At 49.6% G+C, this 14,130-nt stretch overlaps 1 protein-coding gene across 2 annotated transcripts in view; it reads right to left on the bottom strand.

Annotated features, from left to right (window-relative positions):
- Nucleotides 1-14,130, bottom strand: part of NFRKB (nuclear factor related to kappaB binding protein) — a 423,246-nt gene that overhangs the window by 250,443 nt on the left and 158,673 nt on the right. For both annotated transcript variants that reach the window (XM_069614148.1, XM_069614149.1), the window contains exon 8: nt 2,473-2,546. In XM_069614148.1, coding sequence (XP_069470249.1) covers nt 2,473-2,546 — 74 coding nt within the window. The remainder of the gene's footprint in view (nt 1-2,472; nt 2,547-14,130) is intronic.

The raw sequence follows: 14,130 nt of genomic DNA, 5'->3' as shown, positions 1-14,130 counted from the left end.
TTATGTCCTCTCCATGGAACCCCTGGCCATAGCAGTCAGAGCACACTCAGAGATTAAGGGGATTAGGAGGGGGGAGGTGGAATTCAAGCTCTCCCTGTTCGCAGACGATATTCTGGCCTATCTGGTTGACCCGAGATCCTCGCTTCCCCCACTCCTGTCCCTGATGACCGCGTTCGGGCGCTTCTCAGGACTCAAGATCAATGCCTCCAAATCAGTCCTGCTCCCCATGAGAACCCGGGACCCGGGCTTAGACCCTCTGGACAGCCTGGAAGGAATAACAGTGGGGAAGGCCTCCATTCGATACTTGGGAGTCCTCCTCACCCGGGATTTATCCAATCTTGTCCCTGCCAACTACGACCCTGTTGTGTCAAGAGTCACCGCAGACTTAAGGAGGTGGAGGTCAATGATCCTGTCCTGGTACGGCCGCATGACGGCAGTGAAGATGAACATTCTCCCGCGATTATTATATCTTTTCACCGCCCTCCCAACAGCTGTCCCCGACCGGACCTTCAGGGTCCTCCAGAATGCGGTGCGTGAGTTCATATGGCAGGGCAAGACCCCGAGGACCGCAAATAAGGTCTTGACCTTACCGAGGGAGGAGGGAGGGTTCGGGTTGCCAGACTTCCAACTTTACTTCCGGGCTGCCCAGCTGCGCGTCCTCCTGGAACACATGAAAGAGGGGATGGGCACTTAATGGTCCTACTTAGAGGATATGGACGCCCACCCACTAAAGATTCGGGACCTCCTGTGGACCCCTAGCAAGTTCATCCCGAACAGACTCAAATCTCATCCAACCTTGGGAGTTCTCTGGACAATCTGGAGGGAAAGCCCCCAGACGCACACCTAACGTCTTGGCCGTCACCGATGTCATCGCTCTGGGGCCACCCCCTCAATCTGGGAAGCAGGGGGTTCCGCAACGCCCAGTCGTGGTCCGACTTGGGGATGGAGTGGGCGGGGCAAATGTTTAAGGAGGGGGAGTTCCAACCATATGAGGAACCGAGAGACGCCCTCAGCCAGGGGTCCCTTTCCAAATTTGAATACATCCGTCTGAAGGGAATCCTATGTGACCAGGCCTGGGCCCAGAACCTGAAAAGGCAGCTGACCCCCTTCGAGAAACTCCTGGACTCGGCTACCTCCAGGAAGGGTGTGGTATCAGGGATGTATAGACTACTGAACATGGTTAACCTGGGGGAGAGAAGGGGGTTCCGCACTTTCTGGAATGACCTAGCGGGGGACGAGATCTCGGAAGACGCATGGTCGAGGATATTTAAAATAGCTTTCCATGGGAACTTATTCACAGCGGACATGGAACACAACTTCAAGATCCTACAGGGATGGCACAGAGACCCGTTAAGTTGTCTAAAATGTTCACGGGAGTGTCCCCCGCATGCCCAAGGGGATGTGATCAGGTCGGCACGAGAGGGACATGTGGTGGCACTGCCCGAAAGCTCAGGCATACTGGGAGAAGGTGAGGGGCTGGATCGCCGAAGTCTCTGAAGAGCTTCTCCCCCAGAACCCTCTGACAATGCTGCTGGGCCTCCCCCGGAGGACGCGGACATACCCCGATACCCTAGAATGTGGGAAACAATGTTGAGGGCGGGAAGGGTTGCACTGGCCCAGAAATGGAAGAGCCCGGAGACCCCATCGAAGGAGGAATGGCTAAAAAAGGTCAAAAACATGTTCCTGATGGATAAACTGACGGCTATGATGAACAATGACTTGGGCTCATTCCAAGCAAACTGGTACGGGGTACAGCAGATATGGGGTTGGGATGTGCATTGATCCCCAGGGGGGGAACAAGATGTGGACAGGGCCCACGGCCCAGGGGACGATGGTAGATAATCAGCCATTCACGTAGTCAACGCTCTCGCTCTTTCTTGAGCTCCAGACTTTCGGAGCTTTCAATGTGGCTCCCCACCAAGAAGTTCCAACGGGGACTAAGTAGTTGTTTTTGTTTCTTTTTTTATTTTATTTTTTTTTCTTCTTCTCTTTCTTCGGGGGGGCGGGTTCGTTTGGGGAGGGGGGGGTAACTGGGCCAGTTATTTGCACAACTTGCGCCTATTTGTTATATTATGAAAATGTCAATAAAACAAAGTTTAAAAAAAAAAAAGCAAACACTTAAACAGAGCAGCAATGTTTTCTGCGCAAAGGCTCAATTGGAAACACAAAAGCTGAAATAAATCCTCAAGTGTAGCCTGCAGTTAGCCAAAGCTTTATTTCCAGATATGTGCCTCTTAAAGTCCTTCTGAGATCTATCCACACCATATTTGAGGGGTACAGAACCAAGTACCAGAATGAAGTTCGGTCCTTTTCGAACCAGCACATTACCATATATTTTATTTCCCTTCAAAGACTAGCTGTATACTTGCTAAAATACGGAGGAGTAGGAGGGAAACTTGGCTATACTGAAATTCATCTAAAGACCATTTTCAGAGATGCAAAGGAATAGGATACAGTCCAAGGGCCACTTACAGGGTGCCGTTTCCTCTTGTCACGGTGCTTCCTCATCATCATCTTTACGTCACGATCTTCGAGCTCAGGTTTATCTTAGGAAATGAAAGAAAACAAGCATTTCTCTGATGAGAGATTTCAAACTAGAAATGGCTAAGGAGAAAACACTACAAAACATCCACACTATATTGCCAGTATCAGCAGGTCACCAATAATATCAATTTACCAAGTAAGGAATACTAATATGGTTGCGACAGTAATACCAAAACAATTCACTTACATAACAAATTGTTGTATGGGGAGTTTTCCAAAATTCCTCCTGGAGGCAAGACTCTACAAAACTATCCCTTGGTATAAATGGTCCCCAACTCATAGCACAAGTACTACCCAAAGGATTGGTGGAATGGCAGAGCAGCCAGGCCAATCTCATGAAGAGGATGTGAGCTGTAGGTAAGTACAATGAACCCAGTCAATACATTAACCCAAAGAAACTCGTACTCACTGGAAGTTATAATAGAATATACTTGTATTTTACATACACAAGGCAGGGGTAGGTAAATACTATTTTAGACTAACCAATACACAAGAAATATTAGCAATACATTTCATGGGTGACTGCGTAAATAGTAGTGGCATGCACCCGCATTTGTTACAGTGAAATGACTTTCACGTATTTACAAGGTCACTCAGACAAAAGTGCGCAGGAAGGAAAAAAAAGTTATTTAGTACCAGCAGCAGTGATTTACTTCTTAGCAACACTTTTCAAGGCTGCTAAGTGCAATCCCTAACTAGTCAAGAGTTCATCAAAGTCAGTGTAGGATGGGAGCAGCATCTTTCGCAGCAGCAGAAAAGGCAAAGTATCAGATACTTTAGTTACTTTAAATAAAATGCTTTAGTCGGATAACACAATAAATAGGGACTTTGAAAAAGACTCCATAGCACATGCTGTTGAGCCCCTTGCGAGATGCAAGTGTGGACACCCACAAACCTGGTATCGCACTCCAGTCACACTGCAGCGACTATTCAGCTTGAGGCACGTTCTACCTTGGGCTCTACAGTTCCTTAGGGTGGTAGTAGAAAATGCAGTTGGATTTTTATCTGTGCAGCAGCGACGGACCCGGTCTCCCGATTACTCGGTCTGGTGGCGAAAGGAAGGACTTTAAATGGAATGTCATGGCAGCAGTCGCAAGAAAGGACCCTCAGCAAGGAATTCTTCAGTCTCCCATGTCAGTCTGCGGTTTTGGCAGCTTTTTATCAGCTCCAACAGTGAACGGTTACCGGCCGGTCAATATTCCTCGATTTTGCAGTCCTGCACTCTGGTGAGGGGACTTGGATGAGTGAGATTGTGCCGCTGGATGTCAAATTGGAGCACACTAAGCATTCTGGCAGGATTCATCCATGCAAAGACATTGCACTGCAATTGGGTCAGAGGTACCCTGGTATTCGCGGTTTGCAGCCCTGTAAGGTCATAGCACGTTGGAGGATGGCTCGATCTGCAGTTCGTCTTAGAGCTAGTTGGTCCCATCAGCCAAAGGGAAGAAGGAGTCCTCTTGGGAGCGATACCGTTGGTAAGGAAACGGGATCAGGACAGCAGTGGTCGCTTCACGGTTACTGGAAGGGTCTTGCTGGTGTCTCTGGTAGTCTTCAGCTTCGGATCTTCTGTTCCAGTGGTCGACTTATCTTCTGCCTCAGGAATCACACCTTTTATTAGGATTTTCCATTCCCTCCTGTGCAATCTCTCCCTGTGTTAGGACAGTTTTTCTGAAGTCCAACTAAGGTCTTAGTAAAACCATTCAACTGAGACAGTACAAGACTCTACTCTTAGTATAAGGCTGTACCACCTGAGATCATCGTAGCGTAGACGGAGCAGCCAGGCTTATTTTAGGAGGGAGAGCGGGCTGTAGAATCAGTACCAAGAAATCGTATTATACATATGGTCCAAAGAAACACTGACACACTATGTATTAAAAAAATAAAGAGTTCATTTTGTATATAAGCAGACCAAGAGATTCTTAGGTAAGTACTATCATAAAGCATATAAACATATTATAAAAACACAACACTATGCTTTAAATATACAGATCAAAGCACAGGCCTTATTTAGAACACCTACCAGTATTTCTAGGTAAGTCGGACCTTTGTATACACATTCAGTATAGGGCACACCTATTCTTGGGGAGTAAAACCGTAAGTTACTTTCAGATTACTTTACAGTAATATAGGGTAGTAGACCCTAGCAGTTGTACCGTGGCTCTTAGCAAGAAATCACATAGTAATATCAACTGGACAATATACTTTGAGAATAGGGACACTTAATCTAGGCACAGTACATACCTATAACTTCTTATGGGATAACAGTTATACTCAAGGTAAGTAAAAACCTATACACTTTTTAAAGGAGCTATCAGCAACTTGAAGGCAGGTATAAACCTCAGACTGTTTTTGTGTCTGTCTAAAACAGACAAGGGAAAGCAAAACCCAGTGTTCCACTTTATGAATCACTCAAGGTTATTCTAGGTAGGTAAAACCTAATGCACACTTATTCTGGACAGGCTAACAGCAATTCAGGGGAAGCAAGACCCAGTTGGGAAACTTATACACCTATTATCTGAAAGAAATAATTAGTGAAGCCAACAGCATTACTTTTGGGAAAGAGGCCCAGCCAATTTACAGGCGAGTAAAATAACCTTACATCTGCTTTCTATTAGAATGGCAAAACAGTTTCTAAGGAGTTTCTAAGGAAAGAAAGATGTTACATATACTTTTAAGAATGGCAAAACATTTCTAAGGTACTGTTCATTCTCAGAGTTATAGCTAACAAACTTCCTTTGCAAGTAAGTAACTTTTAAACAGATTCTCTTTTCTAGGCAAAAGGCCCAATCCTTAAAAGTCTTTCCCTTATTCTTCCTAAGGAAGACTGTTAGAACAAGTAAGTACTTTAGAGTTAGTTGAAGGTCCTGGGGCTTCAGAGAAGACACCCTAGGAGGATTCCAGCAGGGGCCTGCGTGTACTGGACAAGAGAACCCCAAATCACAGAAAGCACGCAGGAATCACAAGAGACTTAAGGTGAGTAAATACCCATGCCAGCAAAGAAGAGGATTTTGCAGCAGGACGACTTCAGGATCTGCAGCCAAAAACCCGGCCATTGAATTCCTTCATCAACAAGACAGGACACTGGAAGGACTTGTTAGGGAGAATTCTCATACATGTGCCAATTTCCTTCACCTTACCCAGCAACTTTGCTGGATTTTGAGGACTTTCTTTTTTTTACCTGGAAAGTGTGACCCTTCTTTTCCCCCACTCTCTCGTGTATTTTGATGTGCGTTTTACTCTTGTGTTCTTTGATTGTGGCGTGTGAGACAACTCCATAGGCATCATCTTTTCATATCTGTCACACAGCACCCTCAGTGCAGTGGCACAGGGAAGCCTTTCAGCGTTTCCCAAGGTTTAAATACCTTCTCTGGGTAAACAACTGTTTCCCAGAGAAATTAAAGTGAAGGGAATAGTTTCTTACCTGTAACTCCATCTCTCCAGCATTGGTATCTTTCATGGATTCACATGCTTAGAATATTCCCCGTTGTCAGACTGTGAACCCTCTGTACACTTATAAAGCCGTTTCCCATAGGAAAACTTCCAACACTTTTTGTGTCCTATCTACGTCGTTTACGGGGCCGTCTACGCATGCCCCACTAGGACGTAGCAGTATAAATGCCCCGCCCCTGCGGCTCCCTTCAGATGTCGACCCCTCCAAAGCAGAATGGGGCATTTGGGCATGAAAGAACCAATGCTGGAGAAATGGAGTTACAGGTAAGAAACTATTCCCTTCTCCAGCATTGGATCTTTCATGGATTCACATGCTTAGAATAGACTATACAGCAGTGATCCTGAAAAAGGGGAGGTGTGAATGCAATCCAACACCCTCCTAAGCATATATATATATACATACATATATACATACGCTACAATAAGTACAGACCCTTCCTGAAAAGGGCTTACCTTATTGATATGATATATGGCATTTGTAACGCGCCTATACACAAGTGTTTCAAGGCGCGACGAGGCAGGGAGGGGGGAACAAGGAGAAGACAGACAACGATCCTAATAGGCCAGGTGTCATTCAGATCGCGCAAGTGCAGGGGTAGGGGGAAGGGAGAAAGTGCAAGGGGAAGGGGGAGGGGGGGAAGTGCAGTACAAGGTAAGAATAAAATAAAATAAATAAATAAGAGGGCCAGCTGGTGGCAAGTGCAAGGTAAGTGCAGACAAGTGCTGGGAAGGGGGGCTGTAGGGATACAGAGACAGTCCCGCAGTGCAGGGGTTGCCAGGGAGGCGGTGCAAGTGGAGAGTGGCTGGGCCCAGGACTGGGGTCGGTGAGAGTGGCCCAATTGCAGATTCAGTGCAGTTTCAGCAAAGAATTAGCAGGGGAGAGGGAGAGAGAAAACAGAAGCAAAGAGGAAGGTTTTGAGGTGCTTCCGGAACCGGAGATGGTTCTCCTCAAGTTTCAGGGAGGCAGGAAGGCTGTTCCAGAGGGAGGCCCCTGCCGCGGAGAGAGATCTACCCCCAGCTCGTAGCTTCGAGAAGCGGCTGACCCTGAGGGAGTTGGAGACAGATGAGCGAAGGGCTCGGGAAGGAAGATATTTAGGAAGAGAGAGTTGAAGGTATTTAGGCCCCAGAAGGCCTTGTGCACAATGCAGAGGGTTTTGAACTTTATCCTCGCAGCCACTGGGAGCCAGTGTAGAGATTTCAGTCCTGGAGAGATACGGTCCCTGGGCTTGAGGCCAAGGACAAGTCTTGCAGTTCTGTTCTGGATGAGTTGCAGAGGGCGGAGAGTGGAGGCAGGCAGATTAAGATAGAGGCTGTTACAGTAGCCCAGCTTTGAGAGAACCAGGGCTCGGGAGACAGTGAGCTTCTGGGGGAAGGAGAGGAAGGGAAGAATACCTCGGAGGAGGTGCAGTTGGTAGTGTGACTTTTTAGAGATGTCAGATATATGAGGAGAGAAGGAGAGTGTGGAGTCGAAGATAACCCCAAGGTTTTTTGCCTTGCAGGTAGGAGCAGGAAGAGGGCCAAGAGAGGCCGGCCAGAGAGCTGCAGGGAAGGAGGGGGTGGGAGTGCCGATGAGTAGAATCTCAGTCTTACTGGCATTAAGGCAGAGGTCATTGGCGGCACACCATTCCTGGATAGCAGACAGACAGTCAGAGAGGAGGCGGCCGAGGGTAGCCTGAAAATGAGCTGGGTATCGTCCGCATAGCACTGAAAGTTGGGGCAGAGAGCAGCGATGCGGTGGGCAAGGAGTGCCAGATACTGGTTGAACAGCCAGGGGGAAAGATTAGATCCCTGGGGGACACCACAGGTGGAGAAAAAGATGTCAGAGGAAAGACCCCAGTTGGACCTGGGAGGGTCGATTGGAGAGGAAAGAGGTCAGCCACGCCAGAGCCTGACCAGTGATACCCATGTTATTACGGAGACGGTTGAGCAGGATGGCATGGTTGACAGTGTCAAAGGCAGAAGAGAGATCGAGCAAGATGAGAACACACGGAGTGTTGGAGTCGAGATTCAAGAGCAGGTCCTCAGGGATGTTCAGGAGAGCAGTTTCCGTGCTTGTGGCGGCTCTGAAGCCAGATTGATGGTCATGAAGACTTCCAACAGATTCAGCATGGAGGTGAGAAACAGATGGCGCAAGACTGCTCTTCCCATTTGTACATCGTCCGCATGCTGCCGTTCGAGGCAGTAATGGCGAGTAAACGTGTGAGGCACTGACCATGCCGCCGCCTGCAAATGTCTGCCAGCGGGATTCCTGCCCACAACGCCATCGAAGACGAAGTTGACCTCGTGGAATGAGCTCTCTGACGTCCTTGTAGTGGTTTTCCCGCTTTGGAATGACAGAGGGGAATCGTCGACGAGACCCATCGAGCCAGTCCCTGCTTTGAAATTGCTTTTCCTCTCGTCGACAGACCATATGCAATGAAGAGTTGCTGCGTAGATCTAAGTTGTTGAGTCCGATGAAGGTAACATTTTAGAGCTCTCTTCACATCCAAGGTATGGAGGGCTTTTTCCGCAGCCGATGAGGGGGTCGCGAAAAAGGTAGGCAGGACAATGGATGAGTGTTTATGATAAGCCGTAGGAAACTTTGGGATGAAACTAGGATTAGTTGACAGCGCCACTTTGTCTTTAAAGAACCTTAGGTACGGCGGGTCTACGACCAATGCTTGTAATTCTGAGAGCCGCCTAGCTGATGTTATAGCTATTAGAAAAGCCAACTTCCATGATAAGAACCTCATGGACGAGGTGGCCATTGGTTCAAAAGGTGCTCTTATTAACCCTGCTAGCACCACATTAAGGCTCCACATTGGTGGAAAGCGTTTAATCGGCGGGAATGTTCGGAACAGACCCCTCATGAAGTGTTTCACCAGCCTGTCACTAAACAAGGGAGACGACTGCCTCTTCCTAGTGAACCTAGAGATGGCCGCCAGATGTACTTTTATTGATGAAAAAGATAATCCGCTCTCCGCCAGGTGTAGCAGATACGGTAGAAGCTGCTCCGGAGTTACCCTTAGAGGTTGCACTCCCAGCTGCCCTTGACACCACATACAGAACCTTCTCCACTTACATGCATACGACTTGTTGGTGGAAGGGGCCCGTGCTGCCTGCAGGATTCTCCGACAATCCGATGAAATGCTCAAGGCACCAAATTCCGAAAAGTCAGGAGCCAAGCTTTGAGATTGAGACTGTCTGGATTGTGATGCCACACTGTCCCTTCATCCCGGGACAGGAGATTCGGGACCTTCGGAAACGTTATCGGTTGTTCTATTGACAGGTGAAGCAGGTTGGAAAACCACGGCTGCCTCGGCCAACACGGTGCCACTAGGATGACCCGGCACCTGTACCTGCGTATCCACTGCAGGGTTCTCCGTATAAGAGGGAACGGGGGGGAAGGCGTAGAGGAACTTGTCCATCCACAGGAAGGAGAACGCTTCCCCCAGAGACCCTTCATGTGGCCACCTGTTGGCATACAGCTCGCACTTCTTGTTCCCATTAGTTGCGAAGAGATCCAGCGGAGGCTGCCCCCATTTCTCAAAGACCTTCAAGAACTGAACGCTGTCCATCTCCCATTCGTGTATTTGGTCCATTTTTCTGCTGAGTGAGTCTGCTTGCTCGTTCCTTACTCCAGGGAGATGATGAGCTACAATGGATATATCCTGTTTCAGAGCCCAATGCCACACCTTCTGAGCCTTGGTGGAAAGGATTCTGGAACGCGTGCCCCCATGCTTCCTTAAGTAAAACATTGCTGTCGTGTTGTCTGTTAATATTCTCACTATTGACCATCTGATGTGCGGCAGGAAAGACTTCAAGGCCCAGCGCAATGCTCTCAGTTCCAGAACGTTGATGTGCAGGAGTGACTCCCTCTGGGACCATCGACCTTGCGTTTGTAGAGTGCCCATGTGCGCTCCCCAGCCTGTCAGGGACGCGTCCGTCACTATGGTTAGCCGAAACTCCGGCTCCTGTAGGGGTACCCCTCTGGATAGGTTCTGAAAGCTCTGCCACCACTGAAGAGCTAGCAGGAGCTCGTCGACGGTCAGCTTGTCCGACCAGAGCCCTTGGGCCTGCGTCCTCCAGTCCGCCAGGAACTCTTGAACCGGCCTCATGAACAGGCGGCAGTTGCCCACTAGAGGAATGCAGGATGCCATAGCGCCCAGAATCGACACATTTTCTCACCGAGTGTCTGGTATTGATCCTCAGCCGACTTGCCAATCGATTGAGTTTGGTGATTCTGTCGAGGGATGGCTTCACTAACCCTGACTGGGTCTCGAATTGCGCGCCCAGGAACACCAAGCTTCTCAACGGCATCAACGAAGATTTCTCAAAGTTTACCGCAAACCCCAGCCGTTGTAAAAGTTGCATGGTGGCCTGCAAACTTGTGTGAGTCGACATAGGGGAGGACCCCCTCACCACCCAGTCGTCGAGATACGGGTACACATGATTACCTTGCCTTCTCAGCCAGGCTGCCACTGGGGCCAAACATTTCGTGAACGTTCTGGGAGAGGATTTCAGCCCAAAGGGAAGTACTGTGAACTGGTAATGAGTCCGTCCTACCACAAACCTTAGGAACTTTGTGTCGCCGACACATTGGTATGTGGAAGTACATGTCCTGCAGGTCCAGAGAGGCCAGAAAATCCCCTTCTTGAACTGATCGGATCACTTCCTGGAGCGTGAGCATCTTGAATTTTAGGCTTTTCAACGTCTTGTTGAGATCGCGCAGGTCTAGAATGGGAGGCCATTTTCCGTTTGGTTTTTTCACCACAAAGTATCGGGAATAAACCCCTTGACCCTTCTGCGATGACGGAACCAATTCTATAGCTCCTTTTTGTAGCATAAGTGCTACTTCCTGCTGCAACACGCTCATATGGGGTTGAGCTACAAACGCCAGTGGAATGTGCAGAGGGTTGCTTTTGAATTGCAGGGAATGTCCGTACCTTACTGTTATTTGCTCCCATTTGTCGATGCAGTACGATACTCTGCCTCCCAGAACGTTCCGATGCCTGTCATTGCTGGTCCTTGGTCTGCTTATCCCTCGCCGACGACGAGTAACCTGTTCTCTTCCTGGAGGTCTGGTAGTCCCAGCGTCCTTTTGCCGCTTGAGAAGCCAGTCTGTATCCCTGGGAGGGGTACGAAGGCCTACTGAAGGATCTGTCTCTCGAAGCCGAGAATCAAGGGACGAAAAGACCTGAAGATTCGACCACTCTGGAGGGCACCCAAGGAACGCGCCGTGTCAGAGTCCTCCTTCATGCCCTTCAGGGCCTCGCCCACCTTCTCGCCGAACAGAAGGTCTCCCTCAAAGGGCATATCCAGCACCTTGTATTGCACCTCTGGTCTAAAGTTGGTGCATTTTAGCCATGCTTGCCATCGTAGAACCACCCCGTTATTCACCTGTTTAAACCCTGATTCTGCAAGGTGCACCGCGATGTTTATAGCATGATTGGAAGCCTCTTCACCTTCCCGGACGAGTAACATCGCCGCTTTCCGATGTTCTTCCGGAAGATGCTCCAGCATAGGTGCCAGTTGGTGCCACATCTCTCCGTCATATCTGGCTACCATAGCCAGAGAGTTGGCCGCTTTCACTGTGGTTGCTCCTACCAACAGCACTTTTAAGTCAAAGGCATCCTGTCTTCTGGCCTCATTTTCCGGGGGGGTCGTGCACTTGTGCTGGGCCCTCGCCTTTCTCGCCGCTGACACCACCGAGTCAGGGGCTGGTTGTGAGGACAGACACTTGGGGGTAGCTTCTGGGGCCTTAAATTTCTTCTCCAGGCGACCTTTAATTGCTGGTTCCGAGAAAGGGTGACGCATGGTCTGTAACCCCTCCTGCCACACATGATCCAGGATGGGTACCGAGAACACCGACCTTCTTCTCTTTCCCATGTGGTCGAAAAGAAAACAGTCTTTTCTCTCCTCTTCCTGGGCCAACCCGAATTCTGTACACGCTTTGGCCATCACGTGAAATGACCCAATGTCGTCCGGGGGAGACGGCTGAGCCGGGCTTCTTGGGGTTTCTAACTCCACCTTCGACTCCCAGGTTGGATCCCTGGATGGGGAAAGTGAGACATCCGATAAGGTTCTCCTATCCGAGTCCGAATCTATCAGTTCTCCCTCCTCGTGGCATGCAGATGAGAGGTCTTCAACCGCTGGCACTGTCGTGGGGATTGACGGAGTTGGCCGATGAGACGGGCCCTGTTCGTCGATGGTTGACCTGGCCGGAGTTGCTTGAGGTTGCCTCTCGTCCAGTGTCTTCAACAAAGTCTGTAATGTGGATAAAACTTCCAGCGACAAGAATGACTGCGGATTAAGAAGAGAGGTAGACCCCGGAATGCTGGCTCCCCCGGAGAGAGGCTTGGTAATTCCTCGTAACCCGAGGTCTGCAGGGCCAGCCACTCTCACACCTTCCTCATCTCCCAAGGACACCGACAAGGCCGCCTCTTGCTGCAGCAGGGTCTCCGGCAAAACCGGGTCGAATACCTCTGGTCGCCAGGCCTCTTGCGGAATCTCTGTCGATGAAGCTAAAGCTGGTCTCGTCGTCACCACTTGCGGTCCAAGAATGGTTGAGACCAATTGTGTCAGTGGCAGAGAAGGGGTCGACGACTGTCCTGCCGTCGACGACTGTGGTGGTCGTGTAGGTCCCTGAGGCGTTCCCGCCTTTTCTGAACTGGACCTACGCTTCTCCGCTTCTTGACTCGAGGTCGATCTATGGTGATCGCTCGAGGAGGATTTCAAACTTTCTTTTCTGTCTTTCTTCGTCGAAGATGAGGATGACGAGGTTTTCTTGACGAGGACTCCTTAGAATGGCTTCTTGATGACTCTTTCTCCGCCGGTCGTGATTTCTTCACCAGGGGTTCCGACGATGTCGAGCAGCGCGGGGCCCCTGAAGATTTTGATGCTGAGGCCACGCTACGTGTGGAGCCTACCTCCGAAGGCGGGTATGCCCCCCTCCATCGTTTAACCATGCCACTAGCCGCCGACTTCAATCTTTAAGAGTCTTTTGGGAGAAGCCCTTACATATGTCGCACTTGTCTGCCGAATGATGAGGGTGTAGACAGTATATGCAATCCATATGGCCGTCCCCCTCATATAGTTTCTTCAACCCGCACATAGCGCACGGGCGGAACAGCGCTTTCCCAGACATCAGGACAAAACTCCAACAGCACAACCTTGACAAAATAGACTACGCGAGGTGATCCCACTACTTTGGAGACGGTTGAAATCTGAAGGGAGCCGCGGGTGCGGGCCATTTATACTGCTACGTCCTAGTGGGGTATGTGTAGACGGCCCCGAAAACGACGTAGATAGGACACAAACGTGTCAGAAGTTTTCCTATGGGAAACAGCTTTATATAAGTGTACCGAGGGTTCCCAATCCGACGACGGGGAATATTCTAAGCATGTGAATCCATGAAAGATCCAATGCTGGAGAAATTGACTTTACTAGTCTTTTCAAATTCCTAGACCCAGCACACACTATCTTACAATGGAGTGCAGGAGGGGTTACTTAGTATTCCCCTATGTCTCCTCATGTAGCAGTCAAATACTACCCTTTCCTCTCAAAATGGCTGGTGGCAGTGGTTTTACAACAAACTACCATGTTGGCTGGCTGGCTGTCCGGCAAGGACAGCCACCCTGGTGGGCGAGTGGCAGCTAGGCTCGAATGAATGGGAGAAAACTGTTTAAAAGGCGAGTCTCTTGGCTTGGAAGGCAGAGTCGACCACTGGAACGAAAGAACCGAAGATGAGCTGGAAGAGGACGGCTGCTGCAACTCCTGGACCGTTGGTTTGCCTGGTGAAGCCCTGCTGCAGGACTGAATCGCCAAGTTCATCTCGACAGAGAAGCCCTTCAAGGGCGACTTCTCCCTTTGAGTTGGTGAGAACAATGAACTTGTAAGCCACCTGGATACCATTCTCGGAGCTGGTTGCATTTTCCTCAGAGTGCTGCAGGAAAGCGAATAGTCAGGGAGAAGGACACCAGTTTGTGTGCTTGACGACAGCTACCAGAATCGAAGATTTGCCAGTATGCCAGCTTTGTGACCAGTCCCCGTGCAGGAGTCCCCTGACGTCCTCCCTCTTGTTGCCACGACTGAGGCTCAGGAACAGCGAGATCTGCAGGAACTGCCAGGAACAGAAGTCTTCAGCTGCATCTTTTT

This window comes from Ambystoma mexicanum, chromosome 9 (genome assembly GCF_040938575.1).
Source record: "Ambystoma mexicanum isolate Mex_15411 chromosome 9, UKY_AmexF1_1, whole genome shotgun sequence".
Classification (NCBI taxonomy): Eukaryota; Metazoa; Chordata; class Amphibia; order Caudata; family Ambystomatidae; genus Ambystoma; species Ambystoma mexicanum.
This window is presented reverse-complemented; position numbering and strand designations above follow the sequence as displayed.